A 23,437-nucleotide genomic window follows, 5' to 3' on the forward strand; every position below is an offset into this window, starting at 1 on the left:
GATGGGACGATGGGAAAAGGGAGGGGAAGATGGGAGGGGGGAGAGAGAGGGAGGGATGGGGGAGAGAGAGGGAGGAGGGGGAGAGAGAGGGAGGGAGGGGGGAGAGAGAGGGAGGGAGGGGGGAGAGAGAGGGAGGGAGGGGGGAGAGAGAGGGAGGGAGGGGGGAGAGAGAGGGAGGGAGGGGGGAGAGAGAGGGAGGGAGGGGGGAGAGAGAGGGAGGGAGGGGGGAGAGAGAGGGAGGGAGGGGGGAGAGAGAGGGAGGGAGGGGGGAGAGAGAGGGAGGGAGGGGGGAGAGAGAGGGAGGGAGGGGGGAGAGAGAGGGAGGGAGGGGGGAGAGAGAGGGAGGGAGGGGGGAGAGAGAGGGAGGGAGGGGGGAGAGAGAGGGAGGGAGGGGGGAGAGAGAGGGAGGGAGGGGGGAGAGGGAGGGAGGGGGGAGAGAGAGGGAGGGAGGGGGGAGAGAGGGGGAGGGAGGGGGGAGAGAGGGGGAGGGAGGGGGGAGAGAGGGGGAGGGAGGGGGGAGAGAGAGGGAGGGAGGGGGGAGAGAGAGGGAGGGAGGGGGGAGAGAGAGGGAGGGAGGGGGGAGAGAGAGGGAGGGAGGGGGGAGAGAGAGGGAGGGAGGGGGGAGAGAGAGGGAGGGAGGGGGGAGAGAGAGGGAGGGAGGGGGGAGAGAGAGGGAGGGAGGGGGGAGAGAGAGGGAGGGAGGGGGGAGAGAGAGGGAGGGAGGGGGGAGAGAGAGGGAGGGAGGGGGGAGAGAGAGGGAGGGAGGGGGAGAGAGAGGGAGGGAGGGGGGAGAGAGAGGGAGGGAGGGGGGAGAGAGAGGGAGGGAGGGGGGAGAGAGAGGGAGGGAGGGGGGAGAGAGAGGGAGGGAGGGGGGGAGAGAGAGGGAGGGAGGGGGGAGAGAGAGGGAGGGAGGGGGGAGAGAGAGGGAGGGAGGGGGGAGAGAGAGGGAGGGAGGGGGGAGAGAGAGGGAGGGAGGGGGGAGAGAGAGGGAGGGAGGGGGGAGAGAGAGGGAGGGAGGGGGGAGAGAGAGGGAGGGAGGGGGGAGAGAGAGGGAGGGAGGGGGGAGAGAGAGGGAGGGAGGGGGGGAGAGAGAGGGAGGGAGGGGGGAGAGAGAGGGAGGGAGGGGGGAGAGAGAGGGAGGGAGGGGGGAGAGAGGGAGGGAGGGGGGGAGAGAGAGGGAGGGAGGGGGGAGAGAGAGGGAGGGAGGGGGGAGAGAGAGGGAGGGAGGGGGAGAGAGAGGGAGGGAGGGGGGAGAGAGAGGGAGGGAGGGGGGAGAGAGAGGGAGGGAGGGGGGAGAGAGAGGGAGGGAGGGGGAGAGAGAGGGAGGGAGGGGGGAGAGAGAGGGAGGGAGGGGGGAGAGAGAGGGAGGGAGGGGGGAGAGAGAGGGAGGGAGGAATCGAAGACAGACATTTAGGGAAGGCAGGAATATTATGGTTTCGCAGCAGAGGGTGATTGGAGGGCCAGGTACCTCGGCCACTTCGTCGGTGGTGGGGTTGCGGTGCTCGGTGAACCAGGCGAAGAAGCTGCGGTGTCCTCGCTTCCTGCCCTTCTCGTCCACCCCCTTGCTCAGCCCCGTCAAATCCATCCCTTTCTTCCATTTGATGGGAGTGGACTGGGACACGGGCTTCCCTGCAACAGAAGAACAAGGAGACGTCACGTTCAGGGTGCAGAATCGGTGCTCAAGCTGACGGGTTAGATACAGAGTAAAGCTCCCTCTACACTGTCCCATCAAACACTCCCAGGGCAGATACAGCACGGGTTAGATACAGAGTAAAGCTCCCTCTACACTGTCCCATCAAACACTCCCAGGGCAGGTACAGCACGGGTTAGATACAGAGTAAAGCTCCCTCTACACTGTCCCCATGAAACACTCCCAGAGCAGGTACAGCACGGGTTAGATACAGAGTAAAGCTCCCTCTACACTGTCCCATCAAACACTCCCAGGGCAGGTACAGCACGGGTTAGATACAGAGTAAAGCTCCCTCTACACTGTCCCATCAAACACTCCCAGGGCAGGTACAGCACGAGTTAGATACAGAGTAAAGCTCCCTCTACACTGTCCCATCAAACACTCCCAGGGCAGGTACAGCACGAGTTAGATACAGAGTAAAGCTCCCTCTACACTGTCCCATCAAACACTCCCAGGGCAGGTACAGCACGGGTTAGATAGAGTAAAGCTCCCTCTACACTGTCCCATCAAACACTCCCCGGGCAGGTACAGCACGGGTTAGATACAGAGTAAAGCTCCCTCTACACTGTCACCATCAAACACTCCCAGGGCAGGTACAGCACAGGTTAGATACAGAGTAAAGCTCCCTCTACACTGTCCCATCAAACACTCCCGGGGCAGGTACAGCACGGCTTAGATACAGAGTAAAGCTCCCTCTACACTGTCCCATCAAACACTCCCGGGGCAGGTACAGCACGGCTTAGATACAGAGTAAAGCTCCCTCTACACTGTCCCCATCAAACACTCCCAGGGCAGGTACAGCACGGCTTAGATACAGAGTACAGCTCCCTCTACACTGTCCCATCAAACACTCCCAGGGCAGGTACAGCACGGGTTAGATACAGAGTAAAGCTCCCTCTACACTGTCCCCATCAAACACTCCCAGGGCAGGTACAGCACGGGGTTAGCTACAGAGTAAAGCTCCCTCTGCACTGTCCCCATCAAACACTCCAAGGGCAGGTACAGCATGGGGTTAGATACAGAGTGAAGCTCCCTCTACACTGTCCCATCAAACACTCCCAGGGCAGGTACAGCACGGGTTAGATACAGAGTAAAGCTCCCTCTACACTGTCCCATCAAACACTCCCAGGGCAGGTACAGCACGGGTTAGATACAGAGTAAAGCTCCCTCAACACTGTCCCATCAAACACTCCCAGGGCAGGTACAGCACGGGTTAGATACAGAGTAAAGCTCCCTCTACACTGTCCCCATCAAACACTCCCAGGGCAGGTACAGCACAGGGTTAGATACAGAGTAAAGCTCCCTCTACACTGTCCCATCAAACACTCCCAGGGCAGGTACAGCACGGGTTAGATACAGAGTAAAGCTCCCTCTACACTGTCCCCATCAAACACTCCCCGGGCAGGTGCAGCACGGGTTAGATACAGAGTAAAGCTCCCTCTACACTGTCCCCGTCAAACACTCCCAGGGCAGGTACAGCACGGGTTAGATACAGAGTAAAGCTCCCTCTACACTGTCCCATCAAACACTCCCAGGGCAGGTACAGCATGGGGTTAGATACAGAGTAAAGCTCTCTCTACACTGTCCCATCAAACACTCCCAGGGCAGGTACAGCACGGGTTAGATATGTGACACATCAGTCACTGCAGCCTCTCTGACTGAGGGTGCCAGTTTTGTGCGGTTACCTCCAGCTCTTCAGCAACTGGACCGAGATGATCTTAAAAACCATTTTAAAATGCAGTTTTGTTTATCCTTCCCCTCCTTGGGATTCTCTACCCCGGGTATGCTCAGTCGCTGAGTAAATTCAAGACCGAGAGAGATAGATTTTTGGACTCTCGGGGAATCGAGAGGTGATCGCATTGAAACGTGTAAAATCCTTAAAGAGGGATTGACAGGGTCGATGCTGAGAGGCTGTTTCCCCACTGGCTGGAGAGTCTCGAACCAGGGGTCACAGTCTCAGGATAAGGGGTCGGCCATGGAGGACTGAGATGAGGAGGAATTTCTTCACTCGGAGGGCGGTGAATCTTTGGAATTCTCTGCCCCAGAGGGCTGTGGAGGCTCAGTCGTTGAGTCTATTCAAGGCCGAGATCGAGAGGTTTTTGGACTCTCGGGGAATCGAGGGATCATGGCGGGAAAGTGGAGTTGAGGTCGAAGATCAGCCCTGATCCGATTGAATGGCGGAGAGGGCTCGAGGGGCCGTACGGCCTCCTCCTGCTCCTAATTCTTATCCCAGCTCAGCAGTGTTCTGCTAAAGGTGGGTTTTCGACATACACACTAATCGCCGAGAGTTGAGACTAACTGCCCTCCCCACTTCGCAAATGCCTGCCATTTTCTTTGTGCCAATGTCCGCTCGCGAAGCCGCCGAATCCGTACCGGAACCTGGCTCGACAGGCATCCCCCTCCCGGGCCAACCGCCGGTACCGTCCCCAGGTGGGGCATTCGACTCTCGGCACCCGCAATCCAAACTCCCCAAGCAGGAGGCTCTGGATAGTCGAGCGGTCAGAACCCCCGGCTGGTTTCCCTCCTCTGACTCCTGCCGTCCGACTGGCTCGGTGGAAAGTCCATGGGGGTGGGGGGGGGGGGGGGGGGAGACCATCGCTCACCAATAAACCTTCAGCCGCACCCACCTTCTTGTGTCCTCAACATTTGCTGTTCAACTCTGCTCAATTCCACTTGTAACGACGATTAACCTCCAGGTTAAGGATTCTCAACACCGGTTTAATTCCAGGCCCTGAACATTTAACCCGCACCGATCGATCTTGTGGATCTCCGCGCTCCTCCAATTCCGGCCTCTCGTGCATCCCCCGGTTTCCATCGCTCCGGCATTGGCGGCCGCGCCTTCAGCCGCCCGGGCCTCCCCGAGCTCTGGAATTCCCTCCCTAAACCTCTCCACTCCTTGAAACCTGCCTCTTCGACCCAGCTTTTGTTCGACTGTCCCAAACATGTGGCTCGGTGTCAAATTGTGTTTGATAATCGCTCCCGTGAAGCGCCTTGGGACGGTTTACTAGGTGCTGGATATAAACATAGAAGATAGGAGCAGGAGGAGGCCATTCGGCCCCTCGAGCCTGCTCCGCCATTCAATGCGATCATGGCTGATCATCCAAATTCAGTACCCTGTCCCTGCCTTCTCCCCATATCCCTTTAGCCTTCAGAAATATACAGGAGACTTTGGTTTATCCGGAGGTTGTATGTCCGGAAACCTCGATCTACCGGCAGAAATCAGGAGCTGTTTTGTTAGGTTCTTTTTTCTTCTCGTGGCTTTGTTTTGAACAGTCAGGCTCTGGAAAGTCTCTCTGAAACTGTTGCTAAGCTACAGAGACGCTTCCAAGGTACGGGCCGACTGTTTAGAAGCTGTTGCTAAGCAACAGTGTTTGTCGTTAGATACGGAGATGAAAACCTCCATATGCTTCAACATTAACTTTGTATGTCCGTCAGTTTTGATGGATCGGCAACAGCTCGGTCCCGTCGGTGCCTGATATAACAAAGTTTCCTTTATATCACTCCTCCTTGAATATATTTAATGAATTGGCCTCAACTGCCTTCTGTGGTAGAGAATTCCACAGGTTCACCACTCTCTGGGTGAAGAAATTCCTCCTCATCTCTGTCCTAAATGGCTTACCTCTTATCCTTAGGCTGTGACCCCTGGTTCTGGACTCCCCCGACCCATCGGGAACATCCTTCCTGCATCTAGTCTGTCTAGTCCTGTTAGAATTTTATACGTTTCAATGAGATCCCCTCTCATTCTTCTAAACTCCAGCGAGTACAAGCCCAATCGACCCAATCTCTCCTCATGCGTCATTCCTGCCTTCCCAGGTATCAGTCTGGTGAATCTTCGCTGCACTCCCTCCGTGGCAAGAACATCCTTCCTCAGATAAGGCGAGATCTTGCAGTCCTGCATGTCCCGGACACACTTCAAAAGGAACAGTTCTCACGATTGTCTCCCGGCTCTGAGTTTCTCGAGAGCAACAGCAGACGAGGTGAGAAGCAAAGCGAAAACAGACTGAAAACTGGGGGTAGGAAGTTATGCTGCAGCTGTACAAAGCCCTGGTTAGACCCCACCTGGAGCACCGTGAGCTGTTCTGGGCACCACACCTTCGGAAGGATATATTGGAGGGAGTGCAGCGTAGGTTTACCAGAATGATACCCAGACTCCATGGGGTTAAATTACGAGGAGCGATTACACAAACTAGGGTCGTATTCCCTGGAATTTCGAAGGTTAAGGGGTCGATCTGATCGAAGTTTTCAGGATATTAAAGGGGAACTGATAAGGTAGAGAGAGAGAAACTATTTCCGCTGGTTGGGGAGTCTCGGACTAGGGGGCAGAGTCTAAAAATTAGAGCCAGACCTTTGAGGAATGAAATTAGGAAACACTTCGACACACAAAGGGTGGCAGAACTTTGGAACTCTCTTCCGCAAACAGCAATTGATGCTAGATCAATTGTTAATTTTAAATCTGAGTTTGATCGATTTCTGTTAACCAAAGGTATTAAGGGATACGGGGAGTTAGGTCGCAGATCAGCCATTATCGCATTGAATGGCGGCCTCCTGTTCCTAATGTAACAGGCTCGTGGGGCTGAACGGCCTCCTCATGTTCCTAATGTAACAGGCTCGTGGGGCTGAACGGCCTCCTCCTGTTCCTAATGTAACAGGCTCGTGGGGCTGAACGGCCTCCTCCTGTTCCTAATGTAACAGGCTCGAGGGGGCTGAACGGCCTCCTCCTGTTCCTAATGTAACAGGCTCGAGGGGGCTGAACGGCCTCCTCCTGTTCCTAATGTAACAGGCTCGAGGGGCTGAACGGCCTCCTCCTGTTCCTAATGTAACAGGCTCGAGGGGGCTGAACGGCCTCCTCCTGTTCCTAATGTAACAGGCTCGAGGGGGGCTGAACGGCCTCCTCCTGTTCCTATAACTGGTCCACCAGCTTCACTGCGCCAAACATTTGGAGACGGGAATAAACCAGAGTGTGGATCAAGTGCAACCCCGCCCCACAAAAGGGTTATGGGAGTACGATATTGTTGCTATCACGGAGACATGGTTGAGGGAGGGTCAGGACTGGCAGCTCAATATTCCGGGGTATAGAATCTTCAGGCGAGACAGAGGGGGGTGTAAAAGGGGAGGGGGTGTTGCAATATTAATTAAGGAGTCAATTACTGCTGTAAGGAGGGATGATATATTAGCGGGTTCCTCTAATGAGGCCATATGGGTAGAACTTAAAAACAAAAAGGGGGCAAGCACTTTGCTGGGAGTGTACTATAGGCCCCCAAACAGTCAGGGGGAGATAGAGGAACAGATATGTAGGCAAATCTCCGAGAAGTGCGAAAATAATAGGGTAATAATAGTGGGGGATTTCAACTTCCCCAATATAAATTGGGACAGTCAGAGTGTGAAAGGCTTAGAGGGTGCAGAATTCTTAAAGTGCATCCAGGAGAGCTTTTTGAGCCAACATGTAGAAAGTCCTACAAGAGAGGGGGCGGTACTGGACCTAATTCTGGGGAATGTAGCCGGGCAAGTGGTGGACAGAGTGAATAGACATGCTGAAGATGGGCTGCTGAATTTTTAGTGTTTTTAGTGTTTAAAGTGGGGAAAAAAAAGGTTCATTTCAAGTTTAAAAAGGTTTTAAAGTTAAATTTAGTTCTAGTTAAGTTAGTTTAGTTAAGTTTAAGTTTAGTTTAGTCTAGATTAAGTAAGGAAGGAAAAGACCACCAAAGGAAAAAAAACCAGAGGAAATTAGAAAAAAAAAAGCCAAAGAAAAAAAAGAAATAAGGGAAAAAAAAAATATACAAACCAAAGAACAGCGGCCGCACGGGGCCACAGCAGCAGCAGAAGCGAGGTGACTCGGCCACATCGGGAACCGAGGCGCGAAGGCCGCACGGAGACGCAGCGGCAGCCGGAGCGAGGAGACTCGGGGAGGCCGCTTCGGGAAACGAGGCGAATCGGGGAGGCCGCACGGAGACGCAGCGGCAGCCGGAACGAGGTGACTCGGGGAGCCCGAGCGGTGAACGAGACACGGCCCGATCGGCGGCCGCAGTCCAGCACCCGAGCGACGACCGCAGTCCAGCACCCGAGCGACGGCCGCAGTCCAGCACCCGAGCGACGACCGCAGTCCAGCACCCGAACGGCGAACGAGGCACAGCCCGAGCGGCGGCTGGGCTAGAAAGCCCGGGAAAGGCCCGAGGAGCCAGGCCCAGAGACCTCTGAGGAGAAGGGGATCAACCAGAAGGCTTCCAGAAGCAAACCAAGACTGTGAGTACAGGGCCCAGGGAGGGAGACTGAAGCCAGGGAAAGGCCCGAGGAGCCAGGCTGAGACAGAGGCACAGAGACCTCTGAGGGGGAGGGGAACAGCCCGAAGGCACCGGGAAACAGCGGCTCACAGACCCAGACCTGAGAAGGGTGAACCCAGAAGCCGAGGCCCAGGGACCACGGGGTCGGAGAGGGGGACCGGGAAAGTTCGCGAACAGGGAGAGGGAAACACCAAACCCGGGGCCCCAGAAAAGCTTATTCTAAGATCAACAATACTTTACCAAAAATGAGCGAATCAGAAGGTCCACAACAGCCCCGCTTCCAGATTCCCCCCAACACCGCAAAAAAAGCTATAAAAGCGATCAAGCATGAGCAGATGAGAGAAAAACCAGAAACACTTTTTGCTGACTGTTACAACAATGGGACAAAAAGTAACCTCATTTTCTACTCAGATCAGCCAGTGGCTTGGATCACAGCAATAAAATCACACTATACCAATGTTAAGCTAGAAAATACCGCAAATGGGTCCATAATGAAAATTAACACACCAGGAGACAGTTCAACTACGACGGTCAACGCGTACAATACCGGAACAATATTAGTGCAAGGCAACCTCGACAAATTTGCAACGGCCTTCAGGACACTGAAAAAATTAACTAAGGGGGGAAGGAACAGCCCCAGAGTGGCCCGCACTCCCCCCAACATTGACAACTTACCAGGAGAAAATCTGCCTGGTCAGGAGGTGAACGAGCCACACAGTTCAAACCAGACACTAACCCCGGGGAACCACAGCCACACGATACAACTGACAAACCCCAGCATAACTACCAGGGAGGAAGCCACACATAGTCCCCCTACCATTCCCAGCTCACCAAGAGAAGAGCAGCATAGCCAGGAAGTGAGTGAGCCCTCCAGGGCCGACCAGCCTAGCCAGGAAGTGAGTGAGCCTTCCAGGGCCGACCAGACACATACCCCGGGATCACACAGCCAGATACAACCAAAAGATAAATTTAATCAATTAGAGATAGAGATGGTTAAACTTAGAGAGGACTTCCTCAAAATGAATGACGATCAAAATCAGGAGAGGGAGAGACACAAGAGAGAGCTGAAGCTACTTGAGAACCAGGTGAATCTACTTAGGAATCAGGTGAAAGAGCTGCAGGAAAAAGAAGAGAGCCATAGAGGAGAGATAGCACCATTAGACCAGCAACCAGAGGCTAGAGATAAGACAAGACAGAGCCGGACGGAACGGCTGCACTCCCACACGGAACAAAAGCAACAGACACACAATACAAGGGGTGCCACACAGACCGACCAGCATACTGATTCGCAATCTTCCCCCACCACCGTGGAACCACAAGCGGGCCGCTCACAAGAGGTACGCACACACCAGACACCCCAGCCCAGCACACACACTATGAGTCCAAGCGAAAGCCACCAGACAGTAAACACAAACAAGGCTGACGTCGTAATACTCAGACTCAAATGGGAAATTTCTATGGGAGAAAAAGCTATTCCCTAGAAGTAAAGTAGAAAAGATCTGGTGCCCAACAACAAACAGAGCCATGGGATGGCTGACCAAAGCCAGATTAGGCTCCCCCCAACACATAATAATACACACGGGCACAAATGACCTAAAGACCCAACAGAAAGAAGTAGCAACATCGCTCAGAGCAATCATTAGGAAAGCAAGCAGTACATTTCCAAACACTAGAATCACTGTTTCCACAATATTGCCGAGAACAGACTTCAACAACAACACAATTCATGAGATAAATGCCAGCATAGCAAGAGACTGCGAATCACAACACAACGTACACCTGGCCCAACACCCCACCCTCGATGAGGAATGTCTTTACGACCACGTCCACATCCAAAGGCAAAGAATATCGATCTTTGCTAAAGCCCTGAAGGACGTCGCTTTTAACCGGGTCCATACCCAGACTCCAAGAGGACCCCCCCCCCGACCACCAGAGATCAGCGGGGTACATATCAGGAACACTACAAGGACCACCAACACACCAACCGAGACCAGAGAGGATCCCCATGCAAAACAACAATATCAGACCTGCACCACTCCTGTCCCACAGGGGAATAGGACTGCTCCCAGCCAGACAGAGGGAGAGATGCACAGGACGTACGCAATACCTCAGACAGAAACAATCCATTAAGAGACAATAAGCAGATGTGCAGCAGCATCTACTTCCGCCTTATGGATCAAGGACTAATTAATAGAAAGAACTGTAACCAAATTGTATTAACTTTTGTAGACAACTGATGTGATCTTTTTTTTCCCACACTTAGACACGACAAACACGTACCACTCTTTAACCTATCATAGAAAAAGATCAAACTTAACATGAAATCCTTATATATTTCGACCTGGAATATCCAAGGTCTACGCTCTTCACTGCGAGAAGTGAAAAGTAGGACCCCAGAGTTCATAGATGAAACTAAAGACCTAGATATTATCATTTTACAGGAAACTTGGTATAAAGGAAAAGGACACACTGGCTGTCCCCAAGGGTACACTGAGCTGGTGGTCCCCTCCAATAAATTACCAAGTGTAACCCAAGGCAGAGACTCCGGAGGCATACTGATCTGGTTTAAAACAGAACTTAAGAATTACATCAAATTTATAAAAAAGGGAGAAAACCATATGTGGCTCAAACTTGAGAGGGAGATTATCTCAAACACCCAAGATGTTTACATTTGCGCACTTTATATCCCTCCAATCGATTCCCCGTACTTTAAAGAGGACACCTTCTCCAACATGGAGGGGGAAATTATCCAATACCAGGCCCAGGGGAACGTGTTGATCTGTGGGGACCTCAATTCAAGAACGGGCGAAGAACCAGACTTCACCAATAATCAGGGAAACAATTACGTTTTCGGGAATAACCACTTTGACATCCCTTCCCTTCCATACAGGCATAACTGCGACAAGCAGTCAAATACCAACGGAAAACAGCTACTACAGCTCTGTCGAAACCTGGGTCTGTACATTGTCAATGGTAGGTTCATAGGAGACCTCCTAGGAAGATCGACCTATTGCTCACCTCTTGGCTGCAGCACAGTAGACTATATGATTACAGACTTAGACCCATCCTCTTTCAGAGCATTCACAGTCAAACCACAAACAACACTGTCAGATCACAGTCAAATTACTATGTTCCTCAAAAAGACAGAAACAAACAACATAGAAACACAACCCAGTAAACTGTACAACACCAAAAAATCGTACAGATGGGCCAAAAACGACATGGAAAAATACCAGAAAACAATTAGCAATGCATCAACTCAAGCTCTCTTAGACACCTTTCTGGATAACATATACACTCACAATAAAGAAGGCGTAAACCGGGCAGTTAGTAAACTAAACAATATTTTTGATAATTTGGCAACAAATGCAAACTTGAAAGCTCGCAAGAACAAACCCAAAACAAAAAACTATGAAAAATGGTTTGACCGAGATTGCCATAACATGAGGAAAAAACTTAGAAAAATATCAAACCAAAAACACAGACATCCAGAAAACGAGGAACTACGCCTTACTTATTGTCAGACACTAACACAATACAGAAACACACTCAGAACCAAAAAAGAGCAATATATTAAGAATACACTCAGCTCCATGGAGGAATCCATTGATTCCAATTGTTTCTGGGAAAACTTGAAAACACTACACAAAAAACAACACGACGATTTGGCCATTCAAAATGGGGACACATGGGTAAACCACTTTGAAAAATTATACCAGAAAAACACACTAAGACCAGAGCAACACCAAATATGCAAAAAACTGGAAAAGCTAGAAATGGCCATAAAAGATAACCAAAACCCGCTGGACGCCATAATAACAGAAAAAGAACTTCTTGAAAAACTCAAGGACCTGCGACCAGGAAAAGCCTGCGGGACAGACGGCATACTAAACGAGATGATTAAACACACAGACAACAAAATGAAACTGGCTATCCTAAAACTCTTCAACTTGGTTCTGAGTGTCGGTTATTTCCCTGATATCTGGAACAAAGGACTCATAACGCCCATATACAAAAGTGGGGACAAAATCGACCCACACAACTATCGAGGCATCTGTGTAAACAGTAACCTGGGGAAGGTATTCTGTAGCATCATAAACAAAAGACTTATAAACTTCCTTGAGGAGCACAATGTCTTGAGTAAAAGCCAAATTGGATTCCTGCCAAACTATAGAACATCCGATCATATCTTCACCCTACAGACCCTAATTGACAAACACGTTCACCATAACAAAAGCAAAATCTACGCATGCTTTGTAGATTTCCAGAAGGCTTTCGACTCCATCTGGCATGATGGTTTATTCCTGAAACTTATCGAAAGTGGGGTAGGAGGGAAAACATATGATGTAATTAAATCAATGTATACAAACAACAAATGTGCAGTTAAAATTGGAGACAAACAAACAAAATACTTCCCACAGGGGCGGGGGGTGACGCAGGGCTCGCCAATCTCACCGACACTCTTTAATATTTACATAAATGGATTGGCAAAACTACTTGAACAATCTACAGCACCCGGCCTCACCCTATATGAATCCAAGGTTAAATTCCTCCTCTATGCAGACGACCTGGTTCTGCTGTCACCTACTAAAGAGGGGCTACAGCAAAACCTGGACCTGCTGGAGTCGTACTGCCAGACTTGGGCCCTGACAATAAATTCCCAAAAAACCAAAGTCCTTGTGTTCCAGCAAAGATCCAAACATCAGGGACCCAAAATAAATTTCACAGTAGGAACAACCAAAATTGAACAAACCACTCACTACACATACTTGGGCTTAAAAATCAGTTCTACGGGAAACTTCAAACTGGCTGTGAATGAACTGAAAGAGAAAGCAAGAAGGGCTTTCTATGCCATCAAAAAATCAATCCAAATAGAAATCCCAATTAGCATTTGGCTCAAAATTTTCAAATCAGTAATTGAACCAATTGCACTCTATGGCAGTGAGGTATGGGGACCGCTAACTCAACAAGAATTTGCAAAATGGGACAAACACCCAATTGAGATCCTACATGCAGAATTCTGTAAAAGTATCCTCCGGACTCAAAGGAAAACAGTAAACAATGCATGCAGGGCGGAACTAGGCCAATATCCATTAATAATCACTATCCAAAAAAGAGCCACCAAATTTTGGAATCACCTACAAATGAGCAATCCCCAATGCTATCACTACGACGCCCTGAAATGCCAAGAGCTGACCATAAAGAAGAATACCCTCAGTCAACTAGTCCTGGGACTCAGTGAAGTAACTACTAACAATACTAACAATAACCAGCCCCAGGACAGTGACAGGGTAACACAAAGAATTCGACCCAACACAATCGTCGCTAAGCAAAAGGAAAAATATCTGACATATTGGGCAGAAACAACAAAAACCCAAAGCAAACTCAATTGCTACTTGGCCCTAAACAGACAATACAACATAGCTGATTACCTGACCATGGTAAAGGATAACAAACTGAGAAGAACCTTGACAAGGTACAGACTTAGCGAACATAGCCTAGCGATCGAAAAAGGCAGGCACAGGCAGACCAGGCTGCCAAGAGAGGACAGGATATGCTCTCACTGCAGTCAGGGAGTGGTGGAGACAGAGATGCACTTCCTCACAGCTTGTGGAAAATATCAGGGCATCAGGGAGAATTTCTACCAAAAATTCTCACAAATATGCCCTGATTTCAGAAATCTGAATGACAACCAAAAACTCCCATTCCTACTGGGAGAGGAGAGAAGCTGTATAACACTGGCGGCACACTATGTTACAGCTTGCCATGAACAGAGGGACAACCAGTAAACTAAGAAAATATATATAAACAATGCGAATGTATATTTATACACTCAGGGATATACCTGTTTATACACTGTATGAATAGAACTGCGTTTATGTGCTAAACCATAAATGTATTTTGATGCTTTGGCAACATAAGATGTAACTTATCATGCCAATAAAGCGATTTGAATTGTGAATTGTGAAATTGAGGAGAGCATTTTGGCGACAGTGACCATAATTCGGTGAGATTTAAGGTGGTCATGGAAAAAGACAAAGACGGCCCGGAAATAAGGGTTCTAAATTGGGGGAAGGCCGATTTTAATATGATAAGGCAGGATCTGGCCAAAGTGGACTGGGAGCAGCTGCTTATAGGAAAATCCACATCAAAACAGTGGGAGACTTTCAGAAGGGAAATAGAGAGAGTACAACGCCAACATGTTCCTGTAAAGGTCAAGGGTGGGACCAACAAGCAAAGGGAACCTTGGATGACAAGGGATATACAAAAATGCATTAGAAATAAAAGGGGGGCTTTTGGCAGTTACAAAAGACTAAAGACAGAAGAAGCCCTAGAGGAGTATAAAAAGTGCAGGGGCATACTTAAAAAAGAAATTAGGAGGGCGAGGAGGGGCCATGAAATAACACTGGCGAGCAAAATAAAGGAAAATCCTAAGATGTTTTATAAGTATATTAAGGGCAAGAGGATAACCAGGGAAAGGGTAGGGCCCATTAGGGACCAAAGTGGCAATCTGTGTGTAGAGCCAGAGGATGTAGGCGGGGTTTTAAATGAATTTTTTGCATCTGTGTTCACTATGGAGAAAGACGATGCAGACATAGAAATCGGGCAAGGGGACTGTGACATACTTGAACATATTAGCATCGAGAGGGAGGAGGTGCTAGCGGTTTTAGCGGGCCAAAAAGTGGATAAATCCCCAGGCCCGGACGAGATGTATCCCAGGCTGCTGTGGGAGGCAAGGGAGGAGATTGCAGGGGCTCTGACACTAATTTTCAGAACCTCTCTGGCCACAGGGGATGTACCAGAGGACTGGAGAACAGCTAACGTAGTACCATTATTCAAGAAGGGTAGCAGGGATAAACCAGGGAATTACAGGCCAGTGAGTCTAACATCTGTGGTGGGGAAATTATTGGAAAAAATTCTGAGGGACAAAATTAATCTCCACTTGGAGAGGCAAGGATTAATCGGGGATAGTCAGCATGGCTTTGTCAAGGGTAAATCATGTCTAACAAATCTGATCGAATTTTTCGAGGGGGTGACTAGTGGGGTGGATGGGGGAAATGCTGTGGATGTGGTGTACATGGACTTCAGTAAAGCTTTTGACAAAGTCCCGCATAGGAGACTGGTCAAGAAGGTAAGAGCCCATGGGATCCAGGGTGCCTTGGCGCGTTGGATCCTAAACTGGCTGAGTGGCAGGAGGCAGAGGGTGATGGTCGAAGGTTGCTTTTGTGACTGGAAGCCTGTGTCCAGTGGGGTACCTCAGGGATCGGTGCTGGGTCCCTTATTGTTTGTGATCTACATAAATGATTTGGATGAAAATGTAAAAGGTATGATCAGTAAGTTCGCAGATGACACGAAAATTGGTGGGGTGGTAAATTGCGAGGAGGAAAGCCTCCGGCTACAGGACGATATAAACGGGTTGGTCAGATGGGCGGAAAAGTGGCAAATGGAATTTAACCCTGAAAAGTGCGAGGTGATGCATTTTGGACGGACAAATAAGGCAAGGGAATACACAATGAGTGGTAGGACCCTAGGAAGTACAGAGGGTCAGAGGGACCTTGGTGTACATGTACATAGATCCCTGAAGGCAGCGGAGCAGGTAGATAAGGTGGTTAAAAAGGCATATGGGATACTTATATTCTATGCCTCGGCTAATGAAGGCAAGAGCAGGGAGGTTATGATGGAGCTGTACAAAACGCTGGTGAGGCCACAGCTGGAGTACTGTGTGCAGTTCTGGTCGCCTCACTATAGGAAGGATGTGATTGCTTTGGAGAGGGTGCAGAGAAGATTCACCAGGATGTTACCTGGGATGGAGCACCTCAGCTATGAAGAGAGGCTGGACAGGCTGGAGTTGTTTTCCTTGGAGCAGAGAAGGCTGAGGGGGGACCTGATTGAGGTGTACAAAATAATGAGGGGCATAGATAGGGTAGATAAAGAGGAACTTTTCCCCTTAGTGGGGGGGGGTCAATAACAAGGGGGCATAGATTCAGGGTAAGGGGCAGGAGATTTAGAGGGGATTTGAGGAGGAACTTTTTCACCCAGAGGGTGGTTGGAATGTGGAACTCACTGCCTGAAAGGGTGGTGGAGGCAGGAACCCTCACAACATTCAAGAAGCATTTGGATGAGCACTTGAAATGCCATTGCATACAAGGCTATGGACCAAATGCTGGAAAATGGGATTAGACTGGACAGGGATGGATGGGCGGCGCAGACACGATGGGCCGAAGGGTCTCTTTCTGTGCTGTAAAACTCTATGACTCTATGACTCTATGACTCCTCCGACCAACCTCTCCGGAATCCCCCCTCACCTCCGGTGCCGAGGTGGAATTCTTTGATGATGAGGCTGTTGTCGAAGTACGGGTTCTCGCTGAAGTTGAACTTGATTCTGTAGCCGGACTTTATGTCTTCAAATTCTTCAACCTGCGGGTTTAAAAAGAAAACCCAGTCCGATGGTATTCATACAACAGCACAGCGCAGGAGGCGGCCGTTCGGCCCATCGAGTCTGCGCCCGGCCTTTCGGAGAGCAATCCAGTCAGTCCCCCTCGCCCGCTCTTTCCCCAAATCCCTGCAATTGTTTCTCCTTCCAGGATTTCTCCAATTCCCTTTCGAAGGCTCCTGTTGAATCTGCCTCCACCGTCTTATCAAGCAGCGCATTCCAAATCCTGACCACTCGCTGCGTAAAAATATTCTCCTCATCTCCCCTCTGGGTCGTTTGTCAATCGCCTTAAATCTGTGTCCTCTGGTTCTCGACCCTTCAGCTATTGGGATCAGTTTCTCTATCTACTCCATCTAAACCCTTCATGATTTTGAACGCCTCTATTAAATCTCCCCTTAACCTTCTCTGCTCTAAGGAGAACAATCCCAGCTTCTCCAGTCTCTCCACATCACTGAAGTCCCTCATCCCTGGTACCATTCTGGTCAATCTCCCCTTAACCTTCTCTGCTCTAAGGAGAACAATCCCAGCTTCTCCAGTCTCTCCACATCACTGAAGTCCCTCATCCCTGGTACCATTCTGGTCAATCTCCCCTTAACCTTCTCTGCTCTAAGGAGAACAATCCCAGCTTCTCCAGTCTCTCCACATCACTGAAGTCCCTCATCCCTGGTACCATTCTGGTCAATCTCCCCTTAACCTTCTCTGCTCTAAGGAGAACAATCCCAGCTTCTCCAGTCTCTCCACATCACTGAAGTCCCTCATCCCTGGTACCATTCTGGTCAATCTCCCCTTAACCTTCTCTGCTCTAAGGAGAACAATCCCAGCTTCTCCAGTCTCTCCACATCACTGAAGTCCCTCATCCCTGGTACCATTCTGGTCAATCTCCCTTTAACCTTCTCTGCTCTAAGGAGAACAATCCCAGCTTCTCCAGTCTCTCCACATCACTGAAGTCCCTCATCCCCGGTACCATTCTGGTCAATCTCCCCTTAACCTTCTCTGCTCCAAGGAGAACAACCCCAGCTTCTCCAGTCTCTCCACATCACTGAAGTCCCTCATCCCTGGTACCATTCTGGTCAATCTCCCCTTAACCTTCTCTGCTCTAAGGAGAACAACCCCAGCTTCTCCAGTCTCTCCACATCACTGAAGTCCCTCATCCCCGGTACCATTCTGGTCAATCTCCCCTTAACCTTCTCTGCTCTAAGGAGAACAACCCCAGCTTCTCCAGTCTCTCCACATCACTGAAGTCCCTCATCCCTGGTACCATTCTGGTCAATCTCCTCCGCACCCTCTCCAAGGCCTGGTATTATCCCACACCCAGAAATGCTTCACCTGGAGAGGGCAGAGATTCAAGGCGATTGGCAAAAGGACCAGAGGCGACGTGAGGAAAATCTGTTTCACACAGCGCGCGGTTAGGATTTGCAATGTACTGCCTGAGAGGGTGGTGGAGGCAGATTCAATCGTAGCCTCCAAAAGGCAGTTGGATAAATACTTGAAGGAGAAAATGATCGCCAGGATACGGGGAAAGAACTGGGGAGAGCGGGGCTAACTGGACTGCACTTCGAAAGAGCGGGCGCAGACTCGATGGGCCGATTGCCGTCCTACTGTTACGACGATGAGAACACACGGCGCATCTCCGAACAGCTCCAAAGGGTACCTTCAGTACCCGGTGTGGTACCGAGCCAGGGTTCGATGCTGGGAGGACGTTTCCCCCTCTTGGGGGAATCCAGAACTCAGTGGAGGGGGGGGCATAGTTTCAGGGTAAGGGGTCGCCCATTTAAGACTGAGATGAGGAGGAATTTCTTCACTCAGAGGGCGGTGAATCTTTGGAATTCTCTCCCCCAGAGGGCTGTGGAGGCTCAGTCGGAGTATATTGAAGGTGGAGATGAGACAGATATTTATTTTTATTTTTTTTAAAGCAGTAAGGGTTATGGAGAGCAGGCGGGACTGCCAAAACCCGATCAGCCATGATCTTATTGAATGGCGGAGGAGGCTCGAGGGGCCGACTCCCACTTCTTATCTAACCCGTGCTGTACCTGCCCTGGGAGTGTTTGATGGGGACAGTGTAGAGGGAGCTTTACTCTGTATCTAACCCGTGCTGTACCTGCCCTGGGAGTGTTTGATGGGGACAGTGTAGAGGGAGCTTTACTCTGTATCTAACCCGTGCTGTACCTGCCCTGGGAGTGTTTGATGGGACAGTGTAGAGGGAGCTTTACTCTGTATCTAACCCGTGCTGTACCTGCCCTGGGAGTGTTTGATGGGGACAGTGTAGAGGGAGCTTTACTCTGTATCTAACCCGTGCTGTACCTGCCCTGGGAGTGTTTGATGGGACAGTGTAGAGGGAGCTTTATTCTGTATCTAACCCGTGCTGTACCTGCCCTGGGAGTGTTTGATGGGACAGTGTAGAGGGAGCTTTACTCTGTATCTAACCCCGTGCTGTACCTGCCCTGGGAGTGTTTGATGGGACAGTGTAGAGGGAGCTTTACTCTGTATCTAACCCGTGCTGTACCTGCCCTGGGAGTGTTTGATGGGACAGTGTAGAGGGAGCTTTACTCTGTATCTAACCCGTGCTGTACCTGCCCTGGGAGTGTTTGATGGGACAGTGTAGAGGGAGCTTTACTCTGTATCTAACCCGTGCTGCACCTGCCCTGGGAGTGTTTGATGGGGACAGTGTAGAGGGAGCTTTACTCTGTATCTAACCCGTGCTGTACCTGCCCTGGGAGTGTTTGATGGGGACAGTGTAGAGGGAGCTTTACTCTGTATCTAACCCGTGCTGTACCTGCCCTGGGAGTGTTTGATGGGGACAGTGTAGAGGGAGCTTTACTCTGTATCTAACCCGTGCTGTACCTGCCCTGGGAGTGTTTGATGGGGACAGTGTAGAGGGAGCTTTACTCTGTATCTAACCCCGTGCTGTACCTGCCCTGGGAGTGTTTGATGGGGACAGTGTAGAGGGAGCTTTACTCTGTATCTAACCCGTGCTGTACCTGCCCTGGGAGTGTTTGATGGGACAGTGTAGAGGGAGCTTTACTCTGTATCTAACCCGTGCTGTACCTGCCCTGGGAGTGTTTGATGGGGACAGTGCAGAGGGAGCTTTACACTGTATCTAACCCGTGCTGTACCTGCCCTGGGAGTGTTTGATGGGGACAGTGTAGAGGGAGCTTTACACTGTATCTAACCCGTGCTGTACCTGCCCTGGGAGTGTTTGATGGGGACAGTGTAGAGGGAGCTTTACTCTGTATCTAATCCGTGCTGTACCTGCCCTGGGAGTGTTTGATGGGACAGTGTAGAGGGAGCTTTACTCTGTATCTAACCCGTGCTGTACCTGCCCTGGGAGTGTTTGATGGGGACAGTGTAGAGGGAGCTTTACTCTGTATCTAACCCCGTGCTGTACCTGCCCTGGGAGTGTTTGATGGGGACAGTGTAGAGGGAGCTTTACTCTGTTTCTAACCCCGTGCTGTACCTGCCCTGGGAGTGTTTGATGGGGTCAGTGTAGAGGGAGCTTTACTCTGTATCTAACCCCGTGCTGTACCTGCCCTGGGAGTGTTTGATGGGGACAGTGTAGAGGGAGCTTTACTCTGTATCTAACCCGTGCTGTACCTGCCCTGGGAGTGTTTGATGGGGACAGTGTAGAGGGAGCTTTACTCTGTATCTAACCCGTGCTGTACCTTCCCTGGGAGTGTTTGATGGGGACAGTGTAGAGGGAGCTTTACTCTGTATCTAACCCCATGCTGTACCTGCACTGGGAGTGTTTGATGGGACAGTGTAGAGGGAGCTTTACTCTGTATCTAATCCGTGCTGTACCTGCCCTGGGAGTGTTTGATGGGGACAGTGTAGAGGGATCTTTACTCTGTATCTAACCCGTGCTGTACCTGCCCTGGGAGTGTTTGATGGGACCGTGTAGAGGGAGCTTTACTCTGTATCTAACCCGTGCTGTACCTGCCCTGGGAGTGTTTGATGGGACAGTGTAGAGGGAGCTTTACTCTGTATCTAACCCCGTGCTGTACCTGCCCTGGGAGTGTTTGATGGGACAGTGTAGAGGGAGCTTTACTCTGTATCTAACCCGTGCTGTACCTGCCCTGGGAGTGTTTGATGGGGACAGTGTAGAGGGAGCTTTACTCTGTATCTAACCCGTGCTGTACCTGCCCTGGGAGTGTTTGATGGGACAGTGTAGAGGGAGCTTTACTCTGTATCTAACCCCGTGCTGTACCTGCCCTGGGAGTGTTTGATGGGGACAGTGTAGAGGGAGCTTTACTCTGTATCTAACCCGTGCTGTACCAGCCCTGGGAGTGTTTGATGGGACAGTGTAGAGGGAGCTTTACTCTGTATCTAACCCGTGCTGTACCTGCCCTGGGAGTGTTTGATGGGGACAGTGTAGAGGGAGCTTTACTCTGTATCTAACCCGTGCTGTACCTGCCCTGGGAGTGTTTGATGGGACAGTGTAGAGGGAGCTTTACTCTGTATCTAACCCGTGCTGTACCTGCCCTGGGAGTGTTTGATGGGACAGTGTAGAGGGAGCTTTACTCTGTATCTAATCCGTGCTGTACCTGCCCTGGGAGTGTTTGATGGGGACAGTGTAGAGGGAGCTTTACTCTGTATCTAATCCGTGCTGTACCTGCCCTGGGAGTGTTTGATGGGACAGTGTAGAGGGAGCTTTACTCTGTATCTAATCCGTGCTGCACCTGCCCTGGGAGTGTTTGATGGGGACAGTGTAGAGGGAGCTTTACTCTGTATCTAACCCGTGCTGTACCTGCCCTCGGAGTGTTTGATGGGACAGTGTAGAGGGAGCTTTACTCTGTATCTAATCCGTGCTGTACCTGACACTGCACTGATGTCCCTCACCACATAGGGACAGAGGGGACCGCAAGTACTGCAACTACAGGAAGAGGGGAACAATAATGAAACACACAAGGTGACGTGTGTCAGTACCGGTCTACAGAGTTACCACCTTGTTCTACGAGAGAGAGAGATCACACAGTTTGTCAATGTTCTTACCTCTAGTCTCATCATATAATTGAAGGCTTCTTCATCATTCTCGTCGATGAGGGCGGAGAGCTGTGGGTGGTTGAGGAACTGGCGGAGCGCACGAGTCAAGGAAACCATTTCACAACGCGGGCGAGTTCAGTCAGTCTACAGCCCCAACCCTTGCCATCGGTACCACCGCGGCTATCTCGGCCTTGGAGGGAGGGCAGCGCAGGTTTACCTGAACGACACCCGGCCTCCAAGGGGTTAAGTTACGAGGAGAGGTTACACAAACTAGGGTTGAATTCCCTGGAATTTAGACGGGTAGGGGGCGATCTGATCGAAGTTTTCAGGATGTTAAGGGGAACAGATAGGGTAGATACGGCACAGAAACAGGCCATTCGGCCCAACTAGTCCACGCCGGCGGTTATGCTCCACTCGAGTCTCCTCCCGTCTTTCCTCATCTAACTCTATCAGCGTCACCCTCTATTCCCCTCTCCCGCAAAGGCTTGTCCAGCCTCCCCTTAAATGCATCGACGCTCTTCACCTCGACCACTCCCTGTGGTAGCGAGTTCCACATTCTCACCACTCTCTGGGTGAAGAAGTTTCTCCTGAATTCCCCATTGCATTTCACAGAATCACACAGTGCAGATAGAGGCCATTTCGGCCCATCGAGCCTGCACCGACACATATCCCACCCGATCCCCGTAACCCCACGTATTTAATCCCCCTAACACTAAGGGTCAATTTATCGCAGCCAATCAACCTAACCCGCACATCTTTGGACTGTGGGAGGAAACTGGAGCACCCGGAGGAAACCCACGCAAACACGGGGAGAATGTGCAAACTCCACACAGACAGTCGCCCGAGGCCGGATTCGAACCCGGGTCCCTGGCGCTGTGAGGCAACAGTGCTAACCACTATGCCACCGTGCTGCCCTTGGTGACTCTCTCATATTGATGGCCCCTAGCTCTGGTCTCCCCCTACAAGTGGAAACACACACTCTGTATCCACTCTTATCAAAACCTTTCATAATTTGAAAGACCTCTTCTTTTAGATCGAGATAAACGATTTCCGCTGGTTGGGGAGTCTCGGACTAGGGGACAGTGTCTAAAGAGCCAGGCCTTTCAGGAGTGAGGTTAGGAAACACTTCGACATACACAGGGTGGTAGAAGTTTGGAACTCTCTTCCGCAAAGGGCAATTGATGCCGGATCAATTGTTCATTTTAAACCTGACTGGTAGATTTTTGTTAACCAAAGGTATTAAGGGATTCGGGGCAAAGGCGGGCGTTCGGCCGCAGCTCAGCCCTGATCTCGTTCAGGACAGGCTCGAGGGGCCGAATGGCCGACTCCCGTGCCTATGTAAACGACAGGCCGGTTTTGGCCGAGCTCAATCGCCGCCCGCGGGGGCCTCGGCGAGCGTCGAACGTGGACAGAGTCACGCCGACAGGGCTTCCGGTCTGTCGCGGGGCGAGCCGGGGGACTTGCTGCAATGGGACCCCCCCCTCCCACTGGAGGAGCGTCATCCGGGGCGGCCCCAGCCCGCTGCAACCTCCGACTAACGGATCTGCTCCAACAGAGGAGGGGGGGGGGGGGGGAAGAGGCGGGCGAAAGGGACCGTGATCAAAGGTGTCCTTGTCGATAAGTAAACAGAGCTAAGATGGGTCAAAGTGGTAATAGTTCTAAGAGCGCGAGGGAGGACAGGGGGCTAATTTGGTGCGGGGCAGGGAAGGGATTAGGAACATAGAAGATAGGAGCAGGAGTTGGCCATTCGGCCCCTCGAGCCTGCTCCGCCATTCAATGAGATCGTGGCTGATCATCCAAATTCAGTACCCTGTCCCTGCCTTCTCCACATATCCCTTGAGCCTTAAATATATCCAACTCCTTGAATATATTTAATGAATTGGCCTCCACTGCCTTCTGTGGTAGAGAATTCCACAGGTTCACCACTCTCTGGGTGAAGAACTTCCTCCTCATCTCAGTCCTAAATGGCTTACCCCTTATCCTTAGACTGTGACCCCTGGTTCTGGACTCCCCCGCCATCGGGAACATCCTTCCTGCATCTAGTCTGTCCAGTCCTGT

At 50.9% G+C, this 23,437-nt stretch overlaps 1 protein-coding gene across 1 annotated transcript in view; it reads right to left on the reverse strand.

The window, feature by feature from the left end:
- The window catches only part of LOC147086725 (protein SET-like), a 94,103-nt gene that overhangs the window by 65,912 nt on the left and 4,754 nt on the right, over nucleotides 1-23,437 (reverse strand). The window contains exons 2-4 of the mRNA XM_085978309.1: nucleotides 21,389-21,466; nucleotides 16,275-16,386; nucleotides 1,409-1,629 (exon numbers count right to left, since the gene is read on the reverse strand). Coding sequence (XP_085834435.1) covers nucleotides 1,409-1,629; nucleotides 16,275-16,386; nucleotides 21,389-21,466 — 411 coding nt within the window. The remainder of the gene's footprint in view (nucleotides 1-1,408; nucleotides 1,630-16,274; nucleotides 16,387-21,388; nucleotides 21,467-23,437) is intronic.

This window comes from Somniosus microcephalus, unplaced genomic scaffold, assembly GCF_052327205.1.
Source record: "Somniosus microcephalus isolate GS21.2 unplaced genomic scaffold, FLI_Smic_1.0 unresolved_chr7, whole genome shotgun sequence".
In the NCBI taxonomy this organism is placed as follows: domain Eukaryota; kingdom Metazoa; phylum Chordata; class Chondrichthyes; order Squaliformes; family Somniosidae; genus Somniosus; species Somniosus microcephalus.